Below are 25078 nucleotides of genomic sequence, written 5' to 3'. Positions count from 1 at the left end.
GGGCAGCTGGGAAATGCCAGCCACCTCCTGCTTAAATAAACAGGTAGGCATCCTGTGAGATAGCAGGGGGGCATTAACAATCATTAAAAAACCCTGTAAGAAGCAAAGACCCTAACTCTGCACCTATTCCACATAAAGCACCTATATAAGTCAGTCATGCTTAAGATATTTCCATCTTTTCCTGTCTCACTCTCTTTGGCAAGAGACATATGGAACTACTTATGAACAAAGGCCGATTGTTTTAATATTTAGAGTTTCCCACATCAAGCTGCTGGCTTTTTTCTTTGACTGGTTTTAATGCATGTGCATATGCTGAGCAGATACAGAGTTTCTCTTCTTTATTTTAAACAGTTGCTTTAATGTCATGTCCCTAACACCTTCATCCTGGCTTTTGGACTTCGATCAAAACAAAGTATTTTTAGTTTTGCATTAAAATGAGAACAATACATGGAGGAAGGGATTGGCTCCACAGCTCAGCAGATTTTGCTCTCCCAGCTAGACTGCTCCAAGGAAAAGAGTGTGGGCCAACATCTTTTCCGTTTCACTAAGCAAATTCAGAATATCACTACGGAGTTGGTGGATTGAGAAGCTCCCACTTTGCACACATTAATTCTAAACTGCATCTGGAGCAGTACCTGTAACTGAGCATGGAAATGAGCACAGCATCGAAAACACATTTCTACAAAAACACAGGACCGTACCTGGCTGCTTTGGGACAACTCCTGGTGTTGCAGAAAGTCTGCGGGAAGGGAAAGAATCTTTCCCATTTCCAAAACACTTGTGTACAATTTAAAGTGTAAATATAGTTTCAAACTTTTCTTCCAGAGAAAGGAAATATCATTGTCTACTAGTCTCTAATGTGGTTTTATAAGAGAAAAAAAAGTAGACATTGAGACTGACTTTGTGAAGACAACACTTCACAGTTATAGGCAGCTCTAATATAATAATTTTTCTAAGTACACATAGAAGCTGTAGGCATCACCGAGCAGGTTTTCACTGATACATGTGTGTACAGATGTGAATGTGAGTGGTAATGTCTGTTCTTTGTACTTATGCATGCGCTGCACTACACCATACACAACACACCCCGTAGCCTGAACTGGAGAGTGCTTGTGTTTAGCTGAGCAGCCCAGAGGATTTGTTCGAGCCCTGTGCTCTGGGTATGTACTTTCCAACGTCTAGGAGGGAGGAATATCTGAACATAGGATTTAACATTAATCTCGGCACCAGATGGTGATACACCAGATATTCTTTTTAAGGTGAACATGTGATCTACTGTACAGCAAACCAGAGGGGTCTGCAGTCACATGGCAATATGTATAATAACTCTGATAGAGCTTTGATTAGACAACTGACCTGGTTACCATCTGTAGCAACAAGAAGCGAGCTTGACGTTTTTGGAACATTCTCCCCAGAAGCTTAATTCTTCCACCTCTGTGGCACAGCAATCCTGCTGAGCAAACTACACCGAGAAACAGAAGGAAGCTAAAGATACGCTGCTTGAAGCATGTTGTTAAGGTTACAAGGCTTGGGCTTTCCTTTTTTTTTTTTTTCCTTTCCCCCCCTCCTTCTTTCAAACAAGCCACATCTTGACTCATATGGTCTGATGTGAAAACCCACTCAGCTATTTGATAGTTGGGAAATCTAGATGAGACTGTAAGTTATTTCAGAGGAAGCCTGTGTGTGCTGTGAACTCTCACACACACACGCACACACGCGCGAGTTAGCTCTGCACTATGGTAGTACAGACAGCTGTGACTCCGGGTAGGACCCGAAGACTTTTATTCAAAATACCATACGGATCACTGAGGAGACGCAGTGTGGAAAGGGTAAGCCATGATTTCTTTGTCCTGAATGCATGCCCAGAGGATGAGGAGGGTACCATTTGACAGCAGTTGTCTGCCTTGTTAGTAGTGAGAACTAGTTGGGGTTGTGTCATGGTGTGTAGAAATTACTATTGGTGTATGCCATGGTGTGTAGAAACCACTATTGACGGGACCTGAATGGTGATGAATGGGAATTAGCACTACTCAGAGGCTGTGTGATAACCTGGGGTAGTAATCAGTGCCAGCAGGAACAATAAGATAACATGCAGCAATTAAAACTAGTTAAAGGCTCTGTGATAATACTTGGAAGTAATAATTTCTAAAAAGGATCATTTCTAATAATCAATACTTGTTGAGACAATGTGATGGCATACAGTAGCACTGACCTGTAGCAGTGGCGAGTAAATAATAATGTCAAATAATGAATGCCAGTGGAAGGCTCAGGGTCATGTGGAAGGGCTCTGTGTAAATGAACATATAGATGCAGATGCCCACTAGTGTCTGTCCCAGCAGAGATGTATAGCGAGCAGTGGTTGCACAGAGCAATATGGGCTATAAAGCGCACGAGGTGTTGCTTTGGTCGGTGCCAGCCAACGTGACACTGCGGGGCTGGCAGTCCCTGGCTTGCCAAGGTGACGCTGTTGCTTACTTGCGGGAGCAGGCGTAACAGGGGGTCCCGGGGAAGCCGTAATTATGTCATAAATTTCCTGAAAGCACGTCATCTCAGCGGCAGCACCCAGGGGGACCAGGAGGGTCCCATCGCTTTGAAGGACTGACAGGCTGACAAAGAGGCAGTGTCTGGGACACGGGTCTCTGCTCAGCGAGTGATGCACACCTGCGAAGCGCACACCGAGCACACGCCGAGCGGTTCGGGCTGCCTTTGCCTGTCAAGCTGCCTCTGCCAGAGCTGGCAGGGATGGCACAGCCCCCCAGGGACAGGGACACCTTGCATACCCCCTCTGCTTGTCACTGCAGACATCCCCTGAAACGGTGTTTGGCTCAAGGGAATGGGCATGATCTGCAGCTGCTGGCCATAGGGGATTTGGGCAGGGTGCCCCAGGGGTGGGCAAGGGCTGCTGCACCCACTGGTCCATGGCTGGTGGCCTGTGTAGAAGCTTTACAAGCCCAGAGTGGCTCAGAGTTGCTTTGTGCAGGATTGAGGGAAACCTTTGCTCGAGGCATCTGTTTTGCTGAAAAGGAGTTTTGCTGCAGCTGAAGCCACCTTTGAGTTTACTTTGAGTCTGTTGCATGTGTCACTGAAAAAAAAATCTGATTTTGGACATTTTGAACCAATTTTTTTTCCAATTTTTTCTTCCAAACAGAGTGCAATTTCATTTGCATGAATGTCTTCATTTTTTTAAGGGATATGAAAAAAATCGCAAAAATTAAATGCAGGTCAAAAACTGTTTCAGTTAAACACAAAGCCCTTTTTTTTGTTTGTTTTTCTTCCTTCTCCATTTGGCAGAAGGGAAAGCAGAATAACTTTGTGTCAACCTGAAACATATTTTCTTTGCCTTTCCAGTCCATCAAGCAAACCAAAGATAATCAATTATTCACACAGCTTTGGTCTGCTATTGTTTGATTGCTGTTTGTTGCTTTGGAGCGCATTCAGAAATGTCCCTCCTGGTAAATTTGGGCTTTGTGGTTCTGAGAGGGGCCCAGGGCAGTCCTGCCTGCAGCCTTAACCTGCCTTGGGGACAGGTTTTATTTGTGTGCCCTGTACAGCGCCCAGCGCTGCTGTAACATCAGCCAGGGTCCCCCCCTCCAGAGAGGCACTGCTGTTGCTGACCCAGATCACAGGAGGTGGGTCGGCGTCTGGCAGCTTTGCAGCTGCTCTTGCAAGTGTGGGGAGGCAGAAAGTCTGGTGTCTCCTTCAAAGGCGGCTTCCTGCAAGGTGGCAGATGATTTTTCATCCAGAGCAAGCTCTCAGCTGCTACGGGGCCACCATCCTCTGCTGCTGCTAGCCATGCCGTGTCCCTCCCCATCTGGAAGGGCTTATGCTTTCATGCAGACCATACCTGAGACCGACGAGCCTAGAGACAAGTCATATGACAGTGTGGAAAATGGGAGACCACTCTCCTCCATGCACGCACATGTCCCCTTTGCAAATATGCTATCCACACTGATCTACCCGAGCAACAGCTGCCCGAGTCTGTGCTTTGCTGTGTGCATTAGTCCATCTGATGGAGAGGTGTAAAAAACATCAGTACTCTCACAAGGTGTTTGCAGGAGGTAGCCCATGGTGGGGAGCAAGAGAGAGGATGGAAATACCTGCAGGAGAAGGTGTCGGAGAAGGTCAGTATTTATACAGGAGGCAAGAACGGATATATAAGAATGACCAGCGCTGCAGGAGATTTGGCAGTGCGTACACACTTAACAGCTCTACATATAGCCCAAGTGACCAGCCACTGTCAGGGGAGTTGGTGTTGTTTTATTTTCATCCACAGTTTATTTCTCTCCTTCCCACTTCTTGACCTAAGGTTGGGGTGGTTTAGGCTTCTTGTCAGGCAAATGCTGAAGCCTTGCTATAAGGGTTGCCAGAGGATTTGGTAGGATGGTTTTTGCAACTGGCTCTTTTTTGTCCTAAATATCTGTCCTTGCCATTATTCTCTCCACCTCGTCACAGAGCTGCCCCACCAGGCACCTGGCCCATGAGGTTGTGGTCAACCTGGTTAAAGCATGCATCATGTTCTCTCTCCCTGGAACCCCCCACCAGCTAGAGGTGGCAGAGCAGATTGCTTGGGGTCCTGAGGCCACAGAGAAGCTGTGTCTCTAAGCTCAGAGTCCACAAAATCCCACTGCAGCAGTGAGAGAGCCTGAAATACAGTCCCAAGTGAACAAGTGTCACATGTAAAGCCTGAGATGTGAGAGATCTGTGCAGTGCGTGGCATGCACCGAATAGAAGAGACGGCTTTGCAAAGACTTTTACAAGTTCAAATAAAAAAAGGCAGTGCTAAATATTAGTAGGTATGGCACAGAGACCACCAAACAGCTGAGGCAGAATTAAGTTTTGTGCTCTGGGGCAGACCAGCAGCCAGTGTCAGGACTGAGACATGAGTTGGGTTCATCTAAGTCAAAGCTGGTGTCTATGAGACATCTCCGTCCCGGCCAGCACCTCGGGCTGCCTTTGGGATCACTGCCGAGTCAGAATACTCTGAGGGAGTTGCAGAGGTGGTCCCCTGAACACCCATGTTTGGCTGAATTAATACCTCCTTAAACCTCAGCCTGCTCTCCTTTAGCCAGCGAATACAGGGATGCCTTGGTGGGAAGAGGACCCCCTCCAAACCAGGCAACATGAATCCCATCCCTAACACAGCATTTCTCAACACAGAGCCATCCCCACCAGCTCTTCCTTCTCTGGGTCTCCTTCCCCCACCAGTAAACATGCACGTTAAATATGTAGTCCTTTCTCCCTCTGCATTATTAATGTGAGACGGTTTATGCCTGCGAGCTATCTTTATTATATCCATGTGCTTGCAGATGTGTGTGAAAGGAAGATGAATAGAGTCCTGCTAATGTCTAACAAATGCCTAGCACCATTCAGAGACCTCTTTCTGCTGTTGCAAGGCACTGGTAAAGAAGAACACATATTTACTCCTTCTCTTAAGACCTCACTGGCTATTTTCCAGCCATGGGAATGTTTCTCACCGCAAACACAAGGCATTGTTTTTTGAGTTAGAAAGCCTAGAGAAAACATGCAGCTTTCTTGTATTAAAAAAGAACAAGTCTGCCCTCTCTTCTGCCTTCAAGGCGCAAAGGATGGTACTACAGATGCTGTGTAAAAAGGAAGGCCATCTCCAGACTAAATGAAGTGCTGTAAGAAACAAATCAAGCTGGGAGAGATATGGCTGGAAAAGCCATTTTAAATTAGGTCTTGCAGTTTGCACCCCAGCTTTAGGTCCCAGCTCTCAGCTGCAGTAAATTAAAGGCCCTGTGCCCAGTTGTGTCAGTGGATGCTTGCAGCTCAGCAGGATTTTAGTCCAGATTGCTTTTTTATTTCTTGTGGCTGTGAAGAAGATAAGCTAAGATTAAAAATGCGGCCAGAGCCCCAAGCCAGAACTCCACTGTCCATTACACAAGTGTAAATCTACACCGACGTGGAGCTGGGACTGGTATTTACCTATGACACTTCCTCTCTGAATGGATATCCATGAACACTCATTCATATCATGACTTTAAAACACACCAGGCAGAGATAAATCCGTAAATGGATATTTATTGCCATAGAAAACAGATGGCAGAAGACAAAGCTCCCATGTTCTTATCCCAAGCTGCTAGCACGTTAAGAATGCGGCAGGAAACGTCATTCCTCCTATAAATAAATTTCTCTTGAGAAGAGAGAACCCAGGGCTGAAAAAAAAATCAGTCTTTCTGCTCTGCAGGCCAAGTCTGAGGCAGGTTTTCCCACGCTATTCTGCAACTTATGGCGACCTTTGCTTTTAGCAAGAGAGGAAGTTGCCTTCAAGCAAACCCGGCCAAAAGTTTGTGTATGTCTTGCTGCTGTATTGTATCTACCAGCACTTTTACTACTCTGAGTTATTGATTTTCTTTTTCTAGTAGACCAAGCATAATTCAGCATTTGGCTTGTTGTTAATCATTTTTCCAGCATGGATTCAAGAGCAAAGTGGTCAGAAACCTCTCACGCCAAGGACTGTAGTGCAGGGCAAGGCAGATCTGGTGGTGTTCATGGTGGAGTGGTCCTCATTTGTTAAACCCTCTCATGCAAGCCTTCTGTGAGTGATGCTGCGAGCACTCACTCTGACACCACGACTAAGTGAATGCTTCAAGGGAAGTTGATCTTTCCAGTTCACGCTATTTACTTGCAAACTCTTAACACTGGCATGCAGGTTCTGCAGACCTTTGCTTAGCACCTTCAGTGACATTTTTTGGATGGGCATCTTACCTTGACGGCAGCCCTACCAATCTGATAGACTGCCGAGGTGACAGCAGAGTTACTCAGATACAGTGGATAATGAAAGAACAGTAGATAATTGAGTGTGGAAGTTGTCCAAGAGAGAAGAGAGACCTTGAAGCAAGGAACTCCTGTTGTCTTAGTTTTTTTCTGGAAGTTACTGAAGTCTCAAGGTGATGAAACCAATATACAAACTTAGAGTGGTGAAAAAAAAAAGCAGCATTTTGCAACACACTTTATTTGCAATGAATTATTCACCAGCCCTATAGACAAATAATTGTGTCCAAAAAAAAAAAAAAAAAAAGAATAAGAGGATAAGCCTAAGTAGCAAAACTGTCACCTGTATAATGCTCTGATATAATCACTTGTGGCTGCTGAAACATCAATTTTATCTGCTTCATCTGAGCTTTGTCTTTTCTGACCTGTTCACAAGTATTTTGGAGGAATTGGTTTAATTTGAACTCTACCTAGACAGATAAGTTCTTGATGCACCCTCTCAGGTGTCTGGAAGTTGTAATATTTTGTGACACTTCTAAAAGGTGTAACAAATCAAAACAGACTTTCCTGTGAAACGGATCAGGAGCTGTGCCAGACTTTATCCCCCAAAGATGGATGCAGGTTAACGGTGCAAGAGGTGAGAGCACGGCAGAGGCTAATGAATAGTGACTGGTGAACTCTGCGGAGTTTGAAGCTGGGGTACTGCTCAAATTAGCTTTGAAATAATTGGAGTTTAATTGAATTATCGGAAGCTCTCAAGGCCTGGAGACCTCATGAGCAGAGGCTCTGCTGTGAAATTTCCAGTCCTTCAGATTCTTATTTTGATCAGAAAAGGAAAAGTTTTTTTCATTACAGTTTCGCATTTGTTGCCTTTGTGTTGGCCAGACCCTGGGACATCAAGGGTAGGTCAGGGGACAGAGCAAGTGCAAGCCAGGGGACAGAGACTGGGAGCCAGAAATCATAGAATCATAGAACCATAGAATGGTTTGGATCGGAAGGGACCTCAAAGATTATCTAGTTCCAACCTCTCTGCCATGGGCAGGGATACCTCCCACTAGACCAGGTTGCTCAAAGCCCCGTCCAACCTGGCCTTGAACACTTCTAGGGTTGGGGCATCCACGACATCTCTGGGCAACCTGTTCCAGTGCCTCACCACCCTCATGGTGAAGAATTTCTTCCTTATATCTAATCCAAATCTACCCTCTTTCACTTTAAAGCCATTACCCCTTGTCCTATCACTACATGCCCTTGTAAAAAGTCCCTCTCCAGCTTTCTTGTAGGCCCCTTCAGGTACTGGAAGGCTGCTAGAAGGTCTCCCTGGAGCCTTCTCTTCTCCAGGCTGCACAACCCCAACTCTCTCAGCCTGTCTATCTCCTGTCTAGGAGAGGTGCTCCAGCCCTCTGATCATCTTTGTGGCCCTCCTCTGGACTGTCTCCAACAGGTCCACGTCCTTATGTTCAGAGCCCCAGAACTGAACACAGTACTCCAGGTGGAGTCTCATGAGCCAAATGTTTTGGATTAGGGTGAAGGGAAGGGGAGGATCATGTGAATCCAGTTATAGACTTTTGGAGGGGGTGGAAAGGCTCCTGTAGTTCATGGACCCTTTGGTCATCCAGCTAGTGAGCCTGCTCAAAGGGCTTTCTCAGGTAGCTAGTACCATGCCTGGATCATACTCCCACCAGCAGCCCAAAGCTCAGGAGTTATGATGGTTTAGCACCAGAGTAGTTTGCCTCAAGGCAGCGCACTACAGCCCAAAAGGCAAGAACTTGCCACCCCTACAAGGTGTGGCAAGTTTCCTGGAAGAGCTTTTCCATACAGAGACTGTTTGATCAATCTTTTCATCCATTTAGATCATGTTACTGTAAGTTTATGGAAAAAAAATACACCCACCCCAAAGCAGTGGATGAGCAACAAATTTAGCCTTCATAGAGCTTTTCCATTTTCACTCTTGGAACATCTTTGGTCCAGACCAGGCACCAATACAAGGATGGTTAAACACCAGCAGTGACTTTAGTGAAGCTCACAAGCACCAGGGCCATTCTAACCAGCCTGATAGAAATCATGAAAGAGGCTGTTCTCAATAAAAGGAAATCTGTTCTGTAGGTAGTCGCACAGTTTCTATTTTGCTGATTGAAGAAGTTCGGAAAGTTGAGTTTAGATTTCAAACACGCTTCCAAACTTCTGGTCAAACTTGCTGTCTAGACTTAGCTTATTTCCTGGTGAAGTATGTATTATCCTCATTGTCTCAATCATTTCTAATGGCTTCAAAGAAACGGTGACTTTTCATTCTACCAGCAGATGGATGTGAGTGATTCTTACGCTTTAATTTTTCTTGTTGGGACCAAAGTATCAAACTCTCCAAATTGCACAGGCAAGGAGCGCAATTAGTCTCCACTTCCCAAAGATACCACATGAAAAGCTTTTGAAAAGATAATGGGCTGCAAATGATGCGATTTAGTCACCCGCACACACTCTACAATCCAGCTGTACTTCTGGAATATATTTAGAAGGTGTAATTATGGTAGCATGCGCTTTCAAAAAAGTGAGCAAGTTTCTTAACTGAGGTTGAAATTCATTTTAGTTCCCAGCACTCCCTCTACAAAAGCCACCAAGTCTTGATGGGGTGGGACCATGGATATTTATTTTCTCTCCAGGTTTTGCATCATCATAGATTAGGTAAACTTCATGTGAAACAATAGCTAAGGACTGATAACGTGCAATTAATGTTGCTGCACTAAGCATCTGCTCTTTGGAGATCTAGGTTCAGAACAAGTACCATTTTACTGTTTTACCATTTTAGTTCAGAACAGAAATCACTGCAAGAATGAACCAAATTGGCCTCAATCCAAAAGTTTCTGCTACAGGGAGTTTCCACCCGGCCAGCTCCTGACAGATGAGTGATGGGATGAGATGTGTTTTGGAGAAACCCATCTAAGAGAGATTAAAGGCAGGGTTTTATGTTCTTGCAAGTGTGTATTTCCCATGTCAGCTGCATTCCACTTGTACCTTCAGCTGGCCTACATTTAGTCATGTCACTGTAATAATTTTGACTACCTTTTTAGGCCTCTTCAGTAGTCAAAGAAGAGACAGGTATGTGTGTATTCTGGTGACAACTCATCCTCTTATCTTCAAAGACAATTTAGGATGGGATGAATTGCCCTCTGTGTTGACATCCATCTTCCATTGACTGTAGAGGGAGCAAAAGCCTTTCCAGTTAGAGGAGGTAAGCACAGACTGCCATGTCTGCACTGCATGCTTACTCCTGGAGACCAGATCCAGATGGAGCATCCAGGTTAGCCCAGCTCAGATGTGAACATCCTCACAACAGAGGTCTGACCCCATGACTGTGTGTTCACTAGCTCTGCACATGACCCTGTGAACCTTCATTTTGTCAGCCCGGGGTTTATCCTGGGAAGCCCTGCATTACCACCTCTGATAGTTGTGGGACTTGTGGGAGAAATTGTCTGTCCTTGGAGAGGAGTTCTAGGGGAGCACATGCACTGCAAAACAGATGGGCTGCACCCACTTTTAGAGAAGATATAAATCGGTTTCACAGCCAGGAAAGCCACCCAGCTCATTCATGCTGGAACTACTGTACGCTTCTCACAGCTTTTCCTCTGTGGAAGATCAGATGAGCAAGGGTTGGCTCTGCGTAGTTGTGCCTTTAGTCACGACTTGCAAGTACCATGCAAGCCTGCATGCTAACAAAATGTGCCTCTTGCAATATAGTTTATTGATTTTGCAGCAAACTAGGTGGCTACCATTGGCTTTACTGAGAGGTGTCAAAGATGCCATCCTTCTGGTGGCCCCACCCTCATAGCCCTGGGGATGGTCAGCTGCTCCTCTAGACCAGGCTGGAAAACTGTAGCACAACATGATGACTATGTTGTCTTTGGAGTCAGAGCCAGGCAGAAGGCTCTGCTTCCTTATCACTGTGGATTGCTAGATCGTCGCCTAAATCCCAGAAGAGCTAAAACTTGTGTCACAAGAGCAGCAACACATGCTTTTGTCCACCAAATGGATGACTCCACCAGATGTAGAGCAGGTGCCAAGCAGCAGGGTCCTGGGCTCCAGCCCCCTCTCCGTGTCCTTGAGACAGTGTTTGCAGAAGCAGTTGTTCAATTTTAGGAGCCTTTGTCTTTAAGTTTGTATTGGGGAGCTCACGGTGCTCGCTGTTTCTTTTGGAGACGTGTTCAGAGAGCCTGAGGGAATGTCTGAACCTGCCCTGAAGGACAATGCCATGGCTGTCTTCTGGGTTAGTCTTCCACATTTACATGCTTGCAGGCTTGAGGTAAGGACACCAGAAGTAGATCATTGAAAATGCACAGTGTAGCTTTATGACCGATGGCTTGGTAAAATGCCGGATACCTCACCTGAGTACTGGGCAGCTGGGGAGATAGGAAAGGGACTGGATCCTGTATTCACACCTTCTCCAATTGACTCTCTTTCATTGCAGGGTAGATACAATCTGACTTTCAAAGCAATATATATCTCATACCAGTTTCTGTGCATAAATGCCTGTATTTACTGCATCTGAAAGGGATGCTGAGATTTGGCTGACAGCACTGTGAGATGCTCAGGGGAAGAGCACAGGATCGGTGCGCTCCCCTGATCCATGTGATCCATGAGAAATTACTACTCTTCAGAGAGGAGAAAGCCAACGGCCTTTTCCTCCTCCACAGTACTCCAAATAAGCTCTCCAACATGTTGCTTTTATTAATCCTTTCGCTGTATATTCAGTAGCCATGGTATGTCTCTAACCACAAGGCTTTTTCTGCATGGATTGTAGTATTATCCATGATGCTTTGGAGCATCTTAGGAAGCTAAATGAGGGCAGCAACAAGTGACTTTCTGTCCTTCAGTCTTCCTTTAATCAACCTTAATGCATCAGCAGACAGCAGGCAGGAGGAGGAGCAAGGTTAAAACCCCACAGGTAGTTTGTCCTCATTAAAGGTCCAGATTTTCACAGAAAACCGAGGAAAGTGACTTACAAATGTTTCATAGGCTCTCCTTTCCTCAGAGCTGAGCTCAAAGTTGTTACTGTTGCCTGAGGCCAGAGCCCGGAGTTCCCAATTTTTGAAAATACCATCCAAGAAAACCTGCCAAGGCTAATATGATGGATGAGCTATTGCGAGAGGGAAGCTTGGCAATCCTAGGTCACAATTTAAAATGATTCCTTATAATACATCAGGCTTTACATATTACAAAGGCTCTGCAGACATTGATCCTCTCCAGACCTCTGCAAGACCCAGCCAGTCCTGTCATTCCCACTTGGCAGCCAGGATGCTTTCAAGGTAAAAGCCAAGGTGAACTGCCGACACGGTGCAAATCTGGGTGTGTTTGAAGCAGGATCAAACCTCAGGGCTCCCGTTAGCAGGAAGTGCACATCCACACCCCCTTCCTCCCTCTCCAGCATCTCTCCACCCAACCCGTGCTTGCAAACCACACAAGGGACTGGGAGGAGGCTTTCTAATTTTCGTAATTTCCACTCTGAAATGTTGGAAAACTTCCTTTTTCCATCCTGGACTTTGCTGTAATGCAGCAGTCGTGTATCCTCCTGTAAACTTTCAAATGCACCAATAGTGGCAGTTTCCTGCAGATGAAATAGGGTTTGCTTCAGTTACAGCAAGTGGGAACCCGGCCAAGAAGAGTCATAAAACTAGACGACGTTGATTTTTAAAAGCACAGTTATGTTAGCGCATTCCATCGCATCCAATCAGTCACCGGAGGGCGGTTAAAGTGGCCTTGGGGCCAACCTCCAGCTTCTGGAGGACGGTGTCAGGGGTAAGATAAGCAGGCTGATGCCAGCGGATGATCTAGCCCCTTTTCCTTACAATCAGTCACAGCAGACTGCGTGGTGCTTGCCAGACTCTGGGTTGCAGCAGCATTTTGAAAACTTCTCATTCCTGAGCTTTGTTTTATACTAATCCATGAACGCTGTTATCTGCCCTAGGCTGGAAGATTCAGGACAAGGGTGTAGGCAGCATGAATGCTTTCTTGCAAAGGCCAAGAGATGCTGTGAGGTCTCTGAACATTTCTTACAGAGCCCAGGAGTGGTGTTTTCTCTGAAGTCAGCACCTTCCCTTCCCCAGGAGACCTCTATTTAAGGGGCTCATGGTGAAAGGACCCTGTCTTGTAGGGAAGGGAGCAAAACGTTTCTGAAAGTCGGCACCTTTTAGAGAAACTCAGCATGGAAACCCACAAATTCAGATGCCCTGTATCACCTGAAGGCAGATCAGGGATCTTCTGCAGCCCAGGATATGTACCACCACGCTCTCACACACAGGCCCTCTCCCATGAGGTCAGTGTTTTGCAAGGAGAGACTGCAGGACTGACCTCAAATTCCCCAGGCACCGGCCTCTGAGAAACCCTTCGTTGTTTGTGTTTCATAACGATTGCCCATCAGGGAGGCACTGACCATCTCTCCCTCCTAGATTCTAGCCTGCAAAGCCAAGAAATACCAGCATGAAAAGGTCCACTTTCTCTTATCCTGGACTGAACTGACCACGTCCGGTCAGACGGGGACAGAGTCCAGAACACCATCTACGTGGGCTTTTCTTTCCCGTGACAGTTTTCCAGTCAGAGCTTGTGTAAACATGAGGTCATCACCAATTTATAATTGTTGAGATTTATGTCTCTCCTGATCACATTTTTATAGAAGCAGCAATACGCTTTCATTCTTGCTATTCTTAATCACTCTTCTAACAAAACCAAACACCCTGTTTTGAAATCAAGCAGATTCGCAGAGGGTGTTCCCTGCCAAGGCAGTGATTCTTGTCTGACTGGACCACTGCCCTGTACAGTGTTGATTTTGGTGGGCTTCAGACATAAATCTTCCCAAAGACCATATCTCTCACTGCATAGAATAAGAGCCCTATTGTTATAGCTACAATGCATTTGGGCCACATATCTGCTGCCCTTTAGACCAAGGCAGCTGTTTAATGGGGCTGTTCTCATCGCTGAGTACTGTGTTCCATCTCCTTTTCATGATGGAGCAGAGTGGTCCCAGGCATCATACTTGGGGAAGGTGAGGGTGGTGGGATTGTTGCTTTCGGTCCCCTCTTTTTGGCTGAGCAATGGCTTGGAAGAGTGTTTATAACAAAGCTTAGGCAAAAGCACCATGACGGAAATGTGCAGCCATTTACGCTCCTCCTGAATCCTGCAATAACCCAAATGAGATCACTCAGGACCAACTTCATCTTGAAGTGCCTGGTTCACGCGGACCAACACCTCAGCTCTACAAAGGAAGTTTTTCCTGGCTTTGCAAGGTTGTGGCATGACTTTGTCAATTGATGCTCGTGACGAGGCTGAGCCCCAGTTCCTACCCCTACTGTCAGGGCCCTTCAGAGGTTGTTCTCCAACCCACGTGTGCATGGCTCGTTAAGAGCAATGGACCACGTGCTGCCAATACTTGTCTGTGGGGTGAAGGCAGTCATGCAGGGACCAAGAACAGCTCATTGTCCTAAACAGAGATGGGGTGCGAGCCAAATCAGGGCAACATAACACCAAGAGCCATGAGTGGAGATCAAAAGACCTTCAGCCCCATGGGAGCTTCATGTCTGGATAGAGACTGTGCTGTGACTGAGTTGCATCTGGAGTCGCACAGGCGGTGTGCTGAGTGGGACCAGCAGGACAGGGCATAGCATGGCATTTCAGGCTGACACGGAGGGCCTGGTGGGAACTGCCTAGAGGAAATGAGGGCAGTCTTGCATGTGGTTCAAAGAGAATTGCATGGATAGAATATATGGCCTTAAGCAATGAAGAAGTGCGTTTATTTCAACCACATAAAGCTATTGAACTTGTGAACAACATTAGCTGGGTTTTGATCACTCTTTTTTTCCGAGCTACTGTGGCGCTTGGGCAGAACTTCCAAGTTCATTATTCTCTTAAAAGTTCCTATATTTGTTTTCCTTAGACTTGAGACTTCTTTAAAAAAAAAGAGAAATCTGCCATATCCTTCAGCTGCAAATGATTTAATCGTTCTTGGCTTTGTGTGATCTGAATATTTTCTTGTTCTCTTGCTTTGCAGCTGTGACCTACTTAATTACAAGCAGGAAACAAACCCCAGAATCATTAGACATTCTGCCTGGCTTAAAGAAGGGGAAAAAAATAAAAATCTCGTGTTGTTAAATACTAGGATGTCCTTCTTAATAACAGGAAGTCAAGCTCCAGATAGCGACAGTGAACATTTGAATTCTTTGTGCGTCAAGATAAGGACAGCAAAGAGCTTATGGGTTTTATTTTTTATGGCATGGATGTTTTGGGGGCAGGGGAAATGACAGCCACTTCTAACAACCAAAATGGGAATGAGTCATAAATTTCTAAATCAAGAGTGTAAATCCTCTTTGTTTTAACTTCTGAACAGTTTCAGTCTGCTGTCCATAGAGACGATTAAGTGACTGACTCTGCTTCGATCCAGAAGCTTTTGATCCATTTTCTCCTCTTTTCAGGAGGTGTGAGCAAACAAGATGGACAGTGAGTTTGTATTCCACATTGCAAATCATCAGGTTGGAAGGCAGAGCGTGGGGAACTTTGATTAACTGCTCTCCACCTCTGCAGTTGGAGTCTGGGCTACTATTTATACCTCCTGAAACTCAGCACCCTGTCTGGATATGCTGGTGGGTATGTGGGTGTAATGGTAGCTATAGAAAACAGCCAGAGAAAGGGAAATCTAGGACTGCCAGCCTCTGTGACTGGCTGTCCCACACAGCCACTTCAGTCCTCTTGTCCCTGCTTATCTGCAGCTCTGGTAGCAGCTCAGTAATACAAATCTCTCCATGCATCGCGAGGCAATAGAAACTGATATTTGTACAGGGTTTTAAGTCGAGCAGCAACAGAAGTGCAAGTTACCATCTTCTGTCAACTGTGCATGCATTATCACTGTAGATGGCATGGATCCAATGCTGTCCTACAACGCAAATGGAGATTTTCCATCAGCACGAGCCACAGGGGTCTGCGTTTCGGGAGCAAACAGGGTAGAGGTCAACTCTTATTCTCTACTGAGAAGGTCTAACTGGTCCCAGCTGGGGAGATGTTCTCAGCATGAAGATCTGCTGCAGTACAGTAATCCCCCTATGTTGACTCCTGAGTTTCCCATCTGCAGATTAATTGTGCTTTGGCAATAGAAACAACTAAACCACCCCACGTGAGTCAGCCCCAGTGCAGATGCCATGAATGAGTGTGCAAGCGTGTGCATGCACTGCGTTCTGTGGTGTTAGCAGCTCAGCATGGCTCACTCTGGGACCTCTCTACCTCAGAGTCAACAGAGCCATCATGTACCTCCAAGGCACCCTCCCCACATGCATTTAGCAATGCCTGAATGTATACAGCGCTACTCCCACATATGTATACCTAACCAGTCTTCACCTCAGGAAACATTTATTCACCCATAGTTATGCTCATTTTCATAATCAGTGTAGGAGCTTTCAACACAGAGGATACATTATCGATCTAAGGTATCTTAAGTATTTCTGCTTTTTACTGCATAGCTCTTGTGGAATATGACCAGTTGGCTTTCTAGCAGGCTGAACACATATTTACTTTTTCATGTAAAACAGTTCCTCTGAGATTTCATAGCACCTGACAAATGTCTGTGAATTAATCTACTGAGGAAATGGAGACCCATAAAGTGATGTGACTCGTCTAATATTGCTCAGGAAACTGATGACTTTTCTGGAATAGGACCAGAACTCTCCTCATTTCTACTCTGAAGGTTATATTTGACCTGCTTATACTATATCTTTCCTCTCTGTCCAGTGACAATTACATCCTAACCAGCAAGACCAGTATTTATTTGTAATGACCATTTATAAGGAGTTTCAGAATGAATTAAATATATGCGCTTTAAATGAGGTAGGAGCAGGCTTTCCAACCCATAAGCAAGATCAAACATGAGAAATCTGGACCGTTGATTTTCTAAAATATGTTCCCTTTGCCCTCTTCTTTTTTAATGAAATGCTCAGCTCTTGTCTGTGAACAGAAAGGACTTTGTATTAGTCATTGAATGCAGTGAGTGTTACCACTGGGTCTGAATCAGACAGACTACTTAAATATATCTGCAGGATAAGTTGTAAGAAAATGTTCTGCTGAAATGGGCCATTTGTGCTGTACGTAGGCTTGTTTTGCATAGGCAGCAAGGCTGCCCTTCATTAAATTATCCATCTTGCCATAGGGCAAAACTGCACACTGGCTTTTTATGAGCCACCAGATTTGTCCTCTCTCCCAAGCAAATAGTGCCAGTTAAGAGACACCTGCAACATAAAGCAATGTGTCCTCCAAACCACAACCCACAGCCAAGGTCATTTTGACAGCTTGGGCATCATTTTCTGATCAGGGGTGGGAAGCATGAGCTAAATGTAAAATTCAAAATGGTATGAACACAGGGGTACAGGGGAACCTCTCATAATGGTCAATACTTGCTCCAGTCGCCAAAGGAATAAGCAAAAGCTTGAAACATGAAAAGTGTAACTGAACAAGTGTGTGACTCCTTCCTTGAACAGTCAGGTGTGTTCCATCTGCAGCCTGCAATTCAGTGCCCACCTGATGGGCACAAACACAGGTTTGTCTCAAGTTCGTATTGTTTCACCCCTGACCCTTGCCGGATGCTATTAGAGACACAGGCCAATAACATGGAAGGAAAACAGCTCAGCTGCTGGATGAGCTTTAGGTTGCCCCCTGTTCATACCTGCCTCCTAGGCAGCCTGTGATTTTTTTCTGTTTTCTTCTGGCCAAATATTATTCTCCCAAGTATTTCTGCACATAATACTAGAGAGCAGCGTGACGATAAACCTTGTGGCGATGGGCACGTGCAAGCGCGTGCTACTTCAATTGGACACCCTGGTCACAGGACTTTACAGTCCCCAGTGGGATCAGAGTTAATCGCAAGCTTGGGTTTCCAAAGTGAGTAATCGCATTTAAGATCTCACCATTCACTTTCTGTGGCTGTTCTGCAAGATTTACTTAATACGTTGTCCTGACCTACATCCCCTCCTGCAGACTCATTCACCGCAGTGTTCACAGAGAAAGAGGATTGAATAGCAAATCTCTGCGCAATCTCTTTCACATTTCTGCGTAGTAGAAGTGAAATCACTTTAGCTGGTGGAATATTAGGGACAAGTATGAGCCCAGCTGTATAGGATTCACCTACTTTTAAACCTTGTTAAATCACTAACACAGCTTACTTTAAGAAATGAAATGTGTATGATTTGAGGATATGACATACTCTCCTGTGTCAGTCAATAAAAACCTCTCTAAAGTGAAGACACGTACAGCCTTACACAGAAGGAGCTGCTGTTTGCATAACGATAATACTTAGCACTACCAGAGCACTTTACATTTTCAAAGAGCTTTAGAAATGTTATGATCAAGGTGGATGACTGGAATAGCAAATTTTCATTTGGTTACTGATGTAAAGCAGCAGTTCATTTCATTATGGAACATTTTAGGCCATATGGACTCATGAGAACATCTTGAGGAAATTGGCCAGGATTTCTGACTCGTGATGTTTGTCCTAAAATGTAACCAGCAGTGAAGTCTTCAGTTTCTTGCATTTTCTCTGCAGGAGGGTTGTAGGACTGTCAGTGGTGGCAGAGCAGGGGGTGAGGGGTGGAGGCTGTTTGTATCTATGGTTTTGGTAGCGTGGGATGGGTGAGAGTTAGAAGGTAACTGAAGCAGTGCAGGCAGGGCCATCACATTTACATGGGGCAGCAGAACTTTGGGGAGATACTTCCAAGTACAGCTTCTTGACCTACAGCTCTGGAGAGGTGAGGTAGGGGTGTTGGTGCCTCCTCTGTCTGTGAGGTTCAGACATGATCATTGTCCAGGTCTTGTGGCCCAGTCAGACTAAGCTCATGAAATTATAGCAACACAAAATGATTACAGGGTCAGCAGACCCCTAGTTGATCAAAGCTCTCAGCAGACCCAGTATGGACATCCATACTTTATTTTCCCTCTCTTTTTAACTTCAGGTAAGTTTCCTTTGCTTAGTACGTATATGTTTTATAATATAGTCCTCAAAGTCTGAGGATCTGCTTCTTCAACACAAATGCCATTCCCAGCTCCTTCTAAAACCCTTCTCTCAAACCTTTCCTTACACAAAGTACAAAACCTGGCATAGGTACAAGAAATAATGCCAATAGTATCTGGTCCTTGCACTCTTGGAAGCTGCCACTGGACACGTAGAAACCCTCTATGGTCCCTCCTTGGGTGGCAGCGAGGCCACTTGTCAGAGGAAAGACAGAGAGGCCCAAATGGGTCAGCATGATCGACGAGACCACCTTGGTTGGGGTGGGAACAGGGCACTCAGAGGCTCAGGTTCTCAAGTGGATTTGGTGCCCAACATCCATTTGGAAATCTTTGCAGAATTTGTGGTCCAGCGCAGTTACAGGAGGGAGGTCACTTCTGTAGGTCCCCACAAGGGCCCTGGTTCTGTGTGGGCACATGCGAAAGAAGAGAGTGGCTCCTTCTCCGTGTGTTTGATCACTTGGCAGTGGGTCATCTCTAAATGTTCCCATCCTATCAGCCACAAAAATGATGTGCCATTAAGGCACAAGGAGGAAAATGCAACTAGTTAAACATCTCCAAAAAACATCTCCAACATAAGAAAGCATGAAGCTGCAACATGAAAGGGAACTTTAGACACGAAGATCTAACAACATTAATCCTCTTAACATTACAGAGAAATAAAGATCAAAAAGGGTAATGGATTTGAAATAAGACCTAAAAGACCACATTGAGCTGGAGCTGCAGGGACCATTGGGGCCATATGTTGAGCAGAAGCAGGATGTTTCTGGTATGTCCACAGCAAGCTCAAAGAAAACCACCCTCCACCCGGCACGTCTGTCTTTCAACGCGCCCAAATACATCCACACCCATCGGAAAGTTGTGGGTAGAGATTTACTCGAGAGCACTCTGGAAAGAGATGCTCAACTCCTCCTTCTGAGACCAGAATATACAATCTGCCTAAAGGTAAAACACAGACCCATCTCTTGTGCTCCCGGTGCAGGCAGCATCTACCTACATCAGTGCACAGCAGTGATTTGCAGGGTCTGCGGTGAGGAGGAGCTGTCTGTTGGGGTTGTGTTGAGAAGTCCACGCCCAGCCTTCAACCCTCGGTGACAGTCCCATGAAACAACACAGCAGCCCAAAGGGTTTTGAGGGTTTTTTTCTTTTTTTCATGGGAAGTAAGGAGCTATATTTATACCCTAGTAACAGCCTTCGGACTGTCAGTAAAACGTGGGAGGTTTCATAGTAAATGTTTTGCCTGACATTTTCTCAGAAACAGCGGGAAATAATCAGTGCATAATTAGAAAGGCTGTGTTGAAAAGACCTGCAAAAGTCTATAGATCTATGTGGAGTGCAAAGGTCTTTTTTTATTTCCTGATTGACCTTAGTGAAGGTGAAGTTCAGCATGTTTTATAGAAAAGTAAGATGATTTTACAGAAATTACACAAAGTGTACACCAGCAGAAGAGCCAAGCTGCTGATTCTTGGTAATTTTTTCTCCTCTCTTCTGCCATTCCCTGTAGCAATGACCTCTTCTGGCCTTTTTGGATAAGTAAAAGCATCTTCTGTGGTTTCTCCCTGGAAAAGAGGACCTTTGGTGGTGTATCCCTTGGCTCTGGAGGGGATGGGTAGTCTTTGCCTGAGAAACATCCATGATTGCAATTCCCTCGGAAGCTGCGAGGTGGGACGGGTAATCTGTATTCAGGCAGCTTTTACCCCCTCAAAAATAGTATGTGCCTAATCAGCAGGAAAACCTCCACAGGAAACCAAACAATCTGCTCTAATCATGAAGGTAAATCTACACACTGAAATGCTCACTGGGCCTCCTGTAGACTCAAGTGACTCCTAAGGCAACTGCTCCAGTCTATCAGTTAAATAAATACATAGGGGAACTGTTTTCAGAAAGCCTGATTATGTCATCAGCCAAGTGAAAATGCTCCTTCAGAGCTGCCCTCATCTGTTGAGTAATTACCAAGTTGGGACGGGAGACTGAAAGTCTCCTTTCGAGCATACGGAAAGACTAGATGCACATGTGGAGTAGCTAATTTTAAAACTGCAGCATATCCTCCATTTCCCCTCCTCTCCTTCTTGCAGAATACCAAAGGGGTTAGGTCACATCCCAGAGCAATCACTTGCTATGGTTTCTTTTCCCCCCTCTGTTTTCCTTTATCAAACACATTTCTTTCTTTTCCTCTCTTGTGCTCCCAGGCAGAGATCTTATACACCAGACTGTAGCCTGGAGCAAATATTGTCTAGTCAAGTTATATTAAAAAAACCCCTTTCTTTCAAATGAGGCTTTATAAAGGAGATGTTCCTGGTCCCATGTCTACATTGCTGCTAACGGAGGCAGTGTGTTACCTAGTTTACAGGCAGGCAAAGAAATAACCAAAAGATGATGAGCATAGGGAGACTAGCAGCAAAGGCTGGACACCAAGGAAACAGATAGGTAGCGACAGAGAGAGGAGGAAAGAAAACTACACTTTGCAGAATGAATAGCTTCTAACAAGTTTGAAGAAAATATTATTAGGATTTTATTACCATATTTTATGATGCCACTCTAAAAATGATGTCCTGAAGAAGCAATTAGGCTGAGAACATGAATTTTGCAGCTGTATTTTCCTGGCCCTCCACCTGCCCTGTCAATGAGCTGATGAGCATCCTTGTGCTGTTATCGTGATGCACTGCTCGCTTCGTGCCCTTCAGTCTTCAAAGATCAAATTATGGAAGGGGTCAGGGTAGGAGAGACCTGCAGAAAACCAACCAGAGATGAATATTCCTGCTCATTTCCCACCCTAGGAATTGACTCAGAGAAGACATCGAGGCTTTTGGGAAATGACGACTTGTCAGCTCTGCTAATCCAGCAGTTTTAGGGGCTCAGTGCGTGCAGATCACTCATGATTTCAGCTCAAAGTGGTGTTGTCCTGTCTACCCTTCTAAAAAGTGCCTCCTCAGAAGTGCCTCTGTGTAGGCACTCCCCAGCTGACTCCCATCTGCTCCCTCCAAGTCCTGCTGACTTTTTGTGCACATTCCTCTGAAGGGAGAGTGAAATGAGTGAAAAATAGCACTGACAGGCAGCTGTCTCCAAGGCCGCTGGTTTGCACTGTGCCTTTGGTAAAAATACTTCCACCTCGGTTTCCCCACCTAGTTATTAAAATTTAGCCCATAGGTAGAAGGAGCACTCATGGTATTTAGTTGGAAAAGCTGTTGCAATTTAACCGTATGGACTTTGTGGTGATTTAACTGAACTGCAAAACCCTTGTGTTGATAATGTATTTTTACCCTCACTGGACCAGTTCCGTCAGCCCACCTCATCATAGATGTTGAGAGCATTGAAGTCTCCACCCAGACAAGCTGCTCCTGGGGGGAAATGGGCAGGGAACTTATCTCTTCTCAAGACCTATTTTAGGAAGGGATGCCAGAAATGAATCTTTGCATCCGTAAACTAAAAAGGGTGTTTTGGCATCCACCTCAGATGTAGAGAACTGTATTGCATTCTTCTGGGCTTGTTTAGATGAAACCCACCCTTATGAACGCAAGCTCAGCAAGGGTTAAAAAAGTGTCCACACCAGCTGAATCAGACTGATTTTAAATGGGCATTGTTTAATCCATGCAACTTTCCAAGATATCACCCCTTGGGTAAATAAGGTGCTTTGCAGACTGTTGCATAAGTCTCGTATAAAGATTAAGTCCCATTCTGAGTCCAAAACATATAAAGGCTCCAGAAGAGACAGTTGGGTGGAAAAAAGACTGGAGTGTAACTGTGCAATGGCTAGTCAACACACGAAACAAAAGGATGAAATGTTGCATGTGGCAAAGCTGTCTTCTCAGCTGTTCTTTGGGAGTGTTTGAAAGAGTTAAGCCCAATACTGGAATGTCTTGGGAATGTTGGCAGAGGGAGAGCGAGCGGCTTTTTTCCTCCCTCTGGATGGAGTCCCAGGACTGAGCTTGTAAAGTGATGACTTTGGATCCGAGTTCGCTTCTTGGTTCTGCAGCGGAGGGCTGGGAAGTGATGCAGTGTAACCAAGAAGCCCTTTGCGAGGGATGTGCAATTGCCTTCCTAAGTCAGGAGAGGTATTTTTACCTCTTCCCTGCTCATCCCTGGGTGCAGCAGAACTCGCTTTGAGAAGACACACGGAGGGAGAAACCACATCCTGAAGGGCGTGTGCGAAGGGAGAAAGACACATCCCCAAACAGTTTATTTTGGCTGCTGGTTTTTGTTGTCGGGTTTGGTTTGGTGGTTTGGGGTTTTTTCCTTTCTTTTCCTTCTCCTTCTTTGATGGAAATTGCAGTGACTTTTTAACCTTGCAGTTCGTAAGGCGCCTTGGGATTAGCTGATTGCCTCCGAGCGGGGAGACCGGGGTGTTTCACACGGAGAGCTGGCATGGCTGCTGTGCTCTTTGGCTTTGAGGATCTGCTCTACAGCTGGGACAGCCTGGTGTGGAGCCTGACATCCCGGGCTCTGAGGACTTGCCGCTTTGGAAACCTGAGGGTCCTGCAGCTCATGCTGAAGCCATGGTGCATTTCCAGAGCCGTTTATCAGGTAGGGTTACAAAACACCAGGCCAGACCCTCAAACCCCGGTGCTGCAGAGGGGAAACCCCCCGGGGAGTCGCACAGGGTCCTGTCCTGTTCCTGCCAACCGCTTCGGGTCCTACCACAGGCAGTGGGACGGAGGAGACACCATGGGCAGGGGAGGTCTGGGAGGAGAAACACAGGTTTTGAGGATGGTGGTGGGGTCTCCTGTGGCTGAACACAGGTCCAAACTCTCCTTCCCACACAGCAGAGGGGAATAAGTGAATGCAAATTAAGGGTCACTCTGCTATATCCCCTTTCCTTGAGCTTTATACTCATAAGTCCAGCCAGCCTTAGCTGTGTTGCATCCTTGAGCTGTTGCTGAGGCTGCACAAGAGTAATTTATAACTTCCCCAGAGGAGAAGATGCCTAAAGACACATAACCTGTGGAAAATGGGCAAATGCGGTTTTGAACTGCAGTAGCACTAGTTATCCCTACCTGACTTGTGCAATGCCTTCTGACTGCTTAGTCTTGCAAAGGCTGAAGGATCTGATCATCTAAAACTTTTGTTTAACTTGGTGTGTGTTTTATGTGGTATAGAAAGTTTTGAGGCTTGGTCGACTGGCTTCTCTGTACAGTTACGCTAACTGCTTGCAGCTTGAGGTATAACAAAACAGCTGTAATAAACTGTGTGTTTCTGAGACTAGCTAAACTGGGTTAAACAATCTGAACATCACAGCAAAGGCACTAGAACTGGATACCACCTTGAATAGTAATTCATTCCAGTCTATAGGTGACGCCAGGTTGAAATGACACTGTAAACCAACCAGTATCCAGCTCATCTGCTTTTTTAATCAGCCTTAGACAACTGCAGCTAGACATTTATTTTGCTGTGTGGATAAACCTATTACAATATTTATCAGCTTCACAGGTTTGGCTAATGTCAGACACTGGATTGACTGATCGGTGTTTGCATTTGGAAAAGGCATTTTCTGCTACTCCCATTTGCTTGGTATTTCTCTTTTCCTGTGCTTTGGAAGTGTCCATATGTGAAGCCAAGTTATACAGAAGAAGCCAGATTAAAAGCCTGTAGAAATTGCGTGCGTTGCTTAGAGGGAGACCAAGGGAAGGCTCTTAGTAATTTCAGCAAACTTTGAACCAGCTTCAGATCGTGCTCTTGTTTCAGCAGACTTCAGGAATAGATTTTATGGCCTCCTTTGGAGTTCAGCAGGCACAGGCACTGTGTTTATTTTAAGTATTTGTTTGTCCTAGAAGATGCCTGCAGCCACTAACACAAACCCGTTACCCAGAAGGACCTCTTGTCCCACCGATTGCCCTGGGGGCCCTGGAGCACAGCTTTGAAACCCCCATGAGAGGTACCACAGTGATGGCTCCAAGTGAACCAAGCTGCCCTCCCTGGGCTGCGCTTGGGCTTGGCCGGTGCCAAGAGCCAGCGGGTCAGTCTGTGCAGAGGCTGCCTACGGTGTGGGGTTGCCCCTTCCGCTCTCTGCAGCTTGTTTTCAGAGCCTGAACTTGAGGCCAATTAGCTCACGTGGGCCTGGTGTCATGAATGAGTGGTTTAGGCTGCTTGAATAATCACCATCAAGGGTATTGGCAAAGGCAATTTTAATAGAAGTTTGTAAAAATGCGACTTAACAGAATTTGATGGCAAGGTCCACTCTATTACTTACTAAAACATATGAAGGAAAATCAAATTAAAATCGAATCTGAATTATTTATACAGAGAGAGAACAGAGAAACAAAAGGGGTAAAGAGTAGGGAAGACCCTCCGTTGAGTCACAAGGTTCAGAATGGACTCCCTTGCTTTC

The 25078-nt window shown here is 45.5% G+C and overlaps 1 protein-coding gene across 3 annotated transcripts in view; it reads left to right on the top strand.

Annotated features, from left to right (window-relative positions):
- Window positions 1-1736: 1736 nt before the first annotated feature.
- Window positions 1737-25078, top strand: part of FRMD4A (FERM domain containing 4A) — a 212682-nt gene continuing 189340 nt past the window's right edge. For 2 of the 3 annotated variants that reach the window (XM_059816142.1, XM_059816141.1), the window contains exon 1: window positions 23101-23277. In XM_059816142.1, the coding sequence (XP_059672125.1) occupies window positions 23119-23277 (159 nt within the window). In that variant the 5' untranslated portion in view covers window positions 23101-23118. Of the gene's footprint in view, window positions 1830-23100; window positions 23278-25078 lie in introns of those variants that run through there. The other variant, XM_059816143.1, reaches the window with a different exon arrangement.

This window comes from Gavia stellata, chromosome 4, assembly GCF_030936135.1.
Source record: "Gavia stellata isolate bGavSte3 chromosome 4, bGavSte3.hap2, whole genome shotgun sequence".
NCBI lineage: Eukaryota > Metazoa > Chordata > Aves > Gaviiformes > Gaviidae > Gavia > Gavia stellata.
The sequence above is the reverse complement of the archived record's forward strand: the minus strand, read 5'-3'. Positions and strand labels throughout refer to the sequence as shown.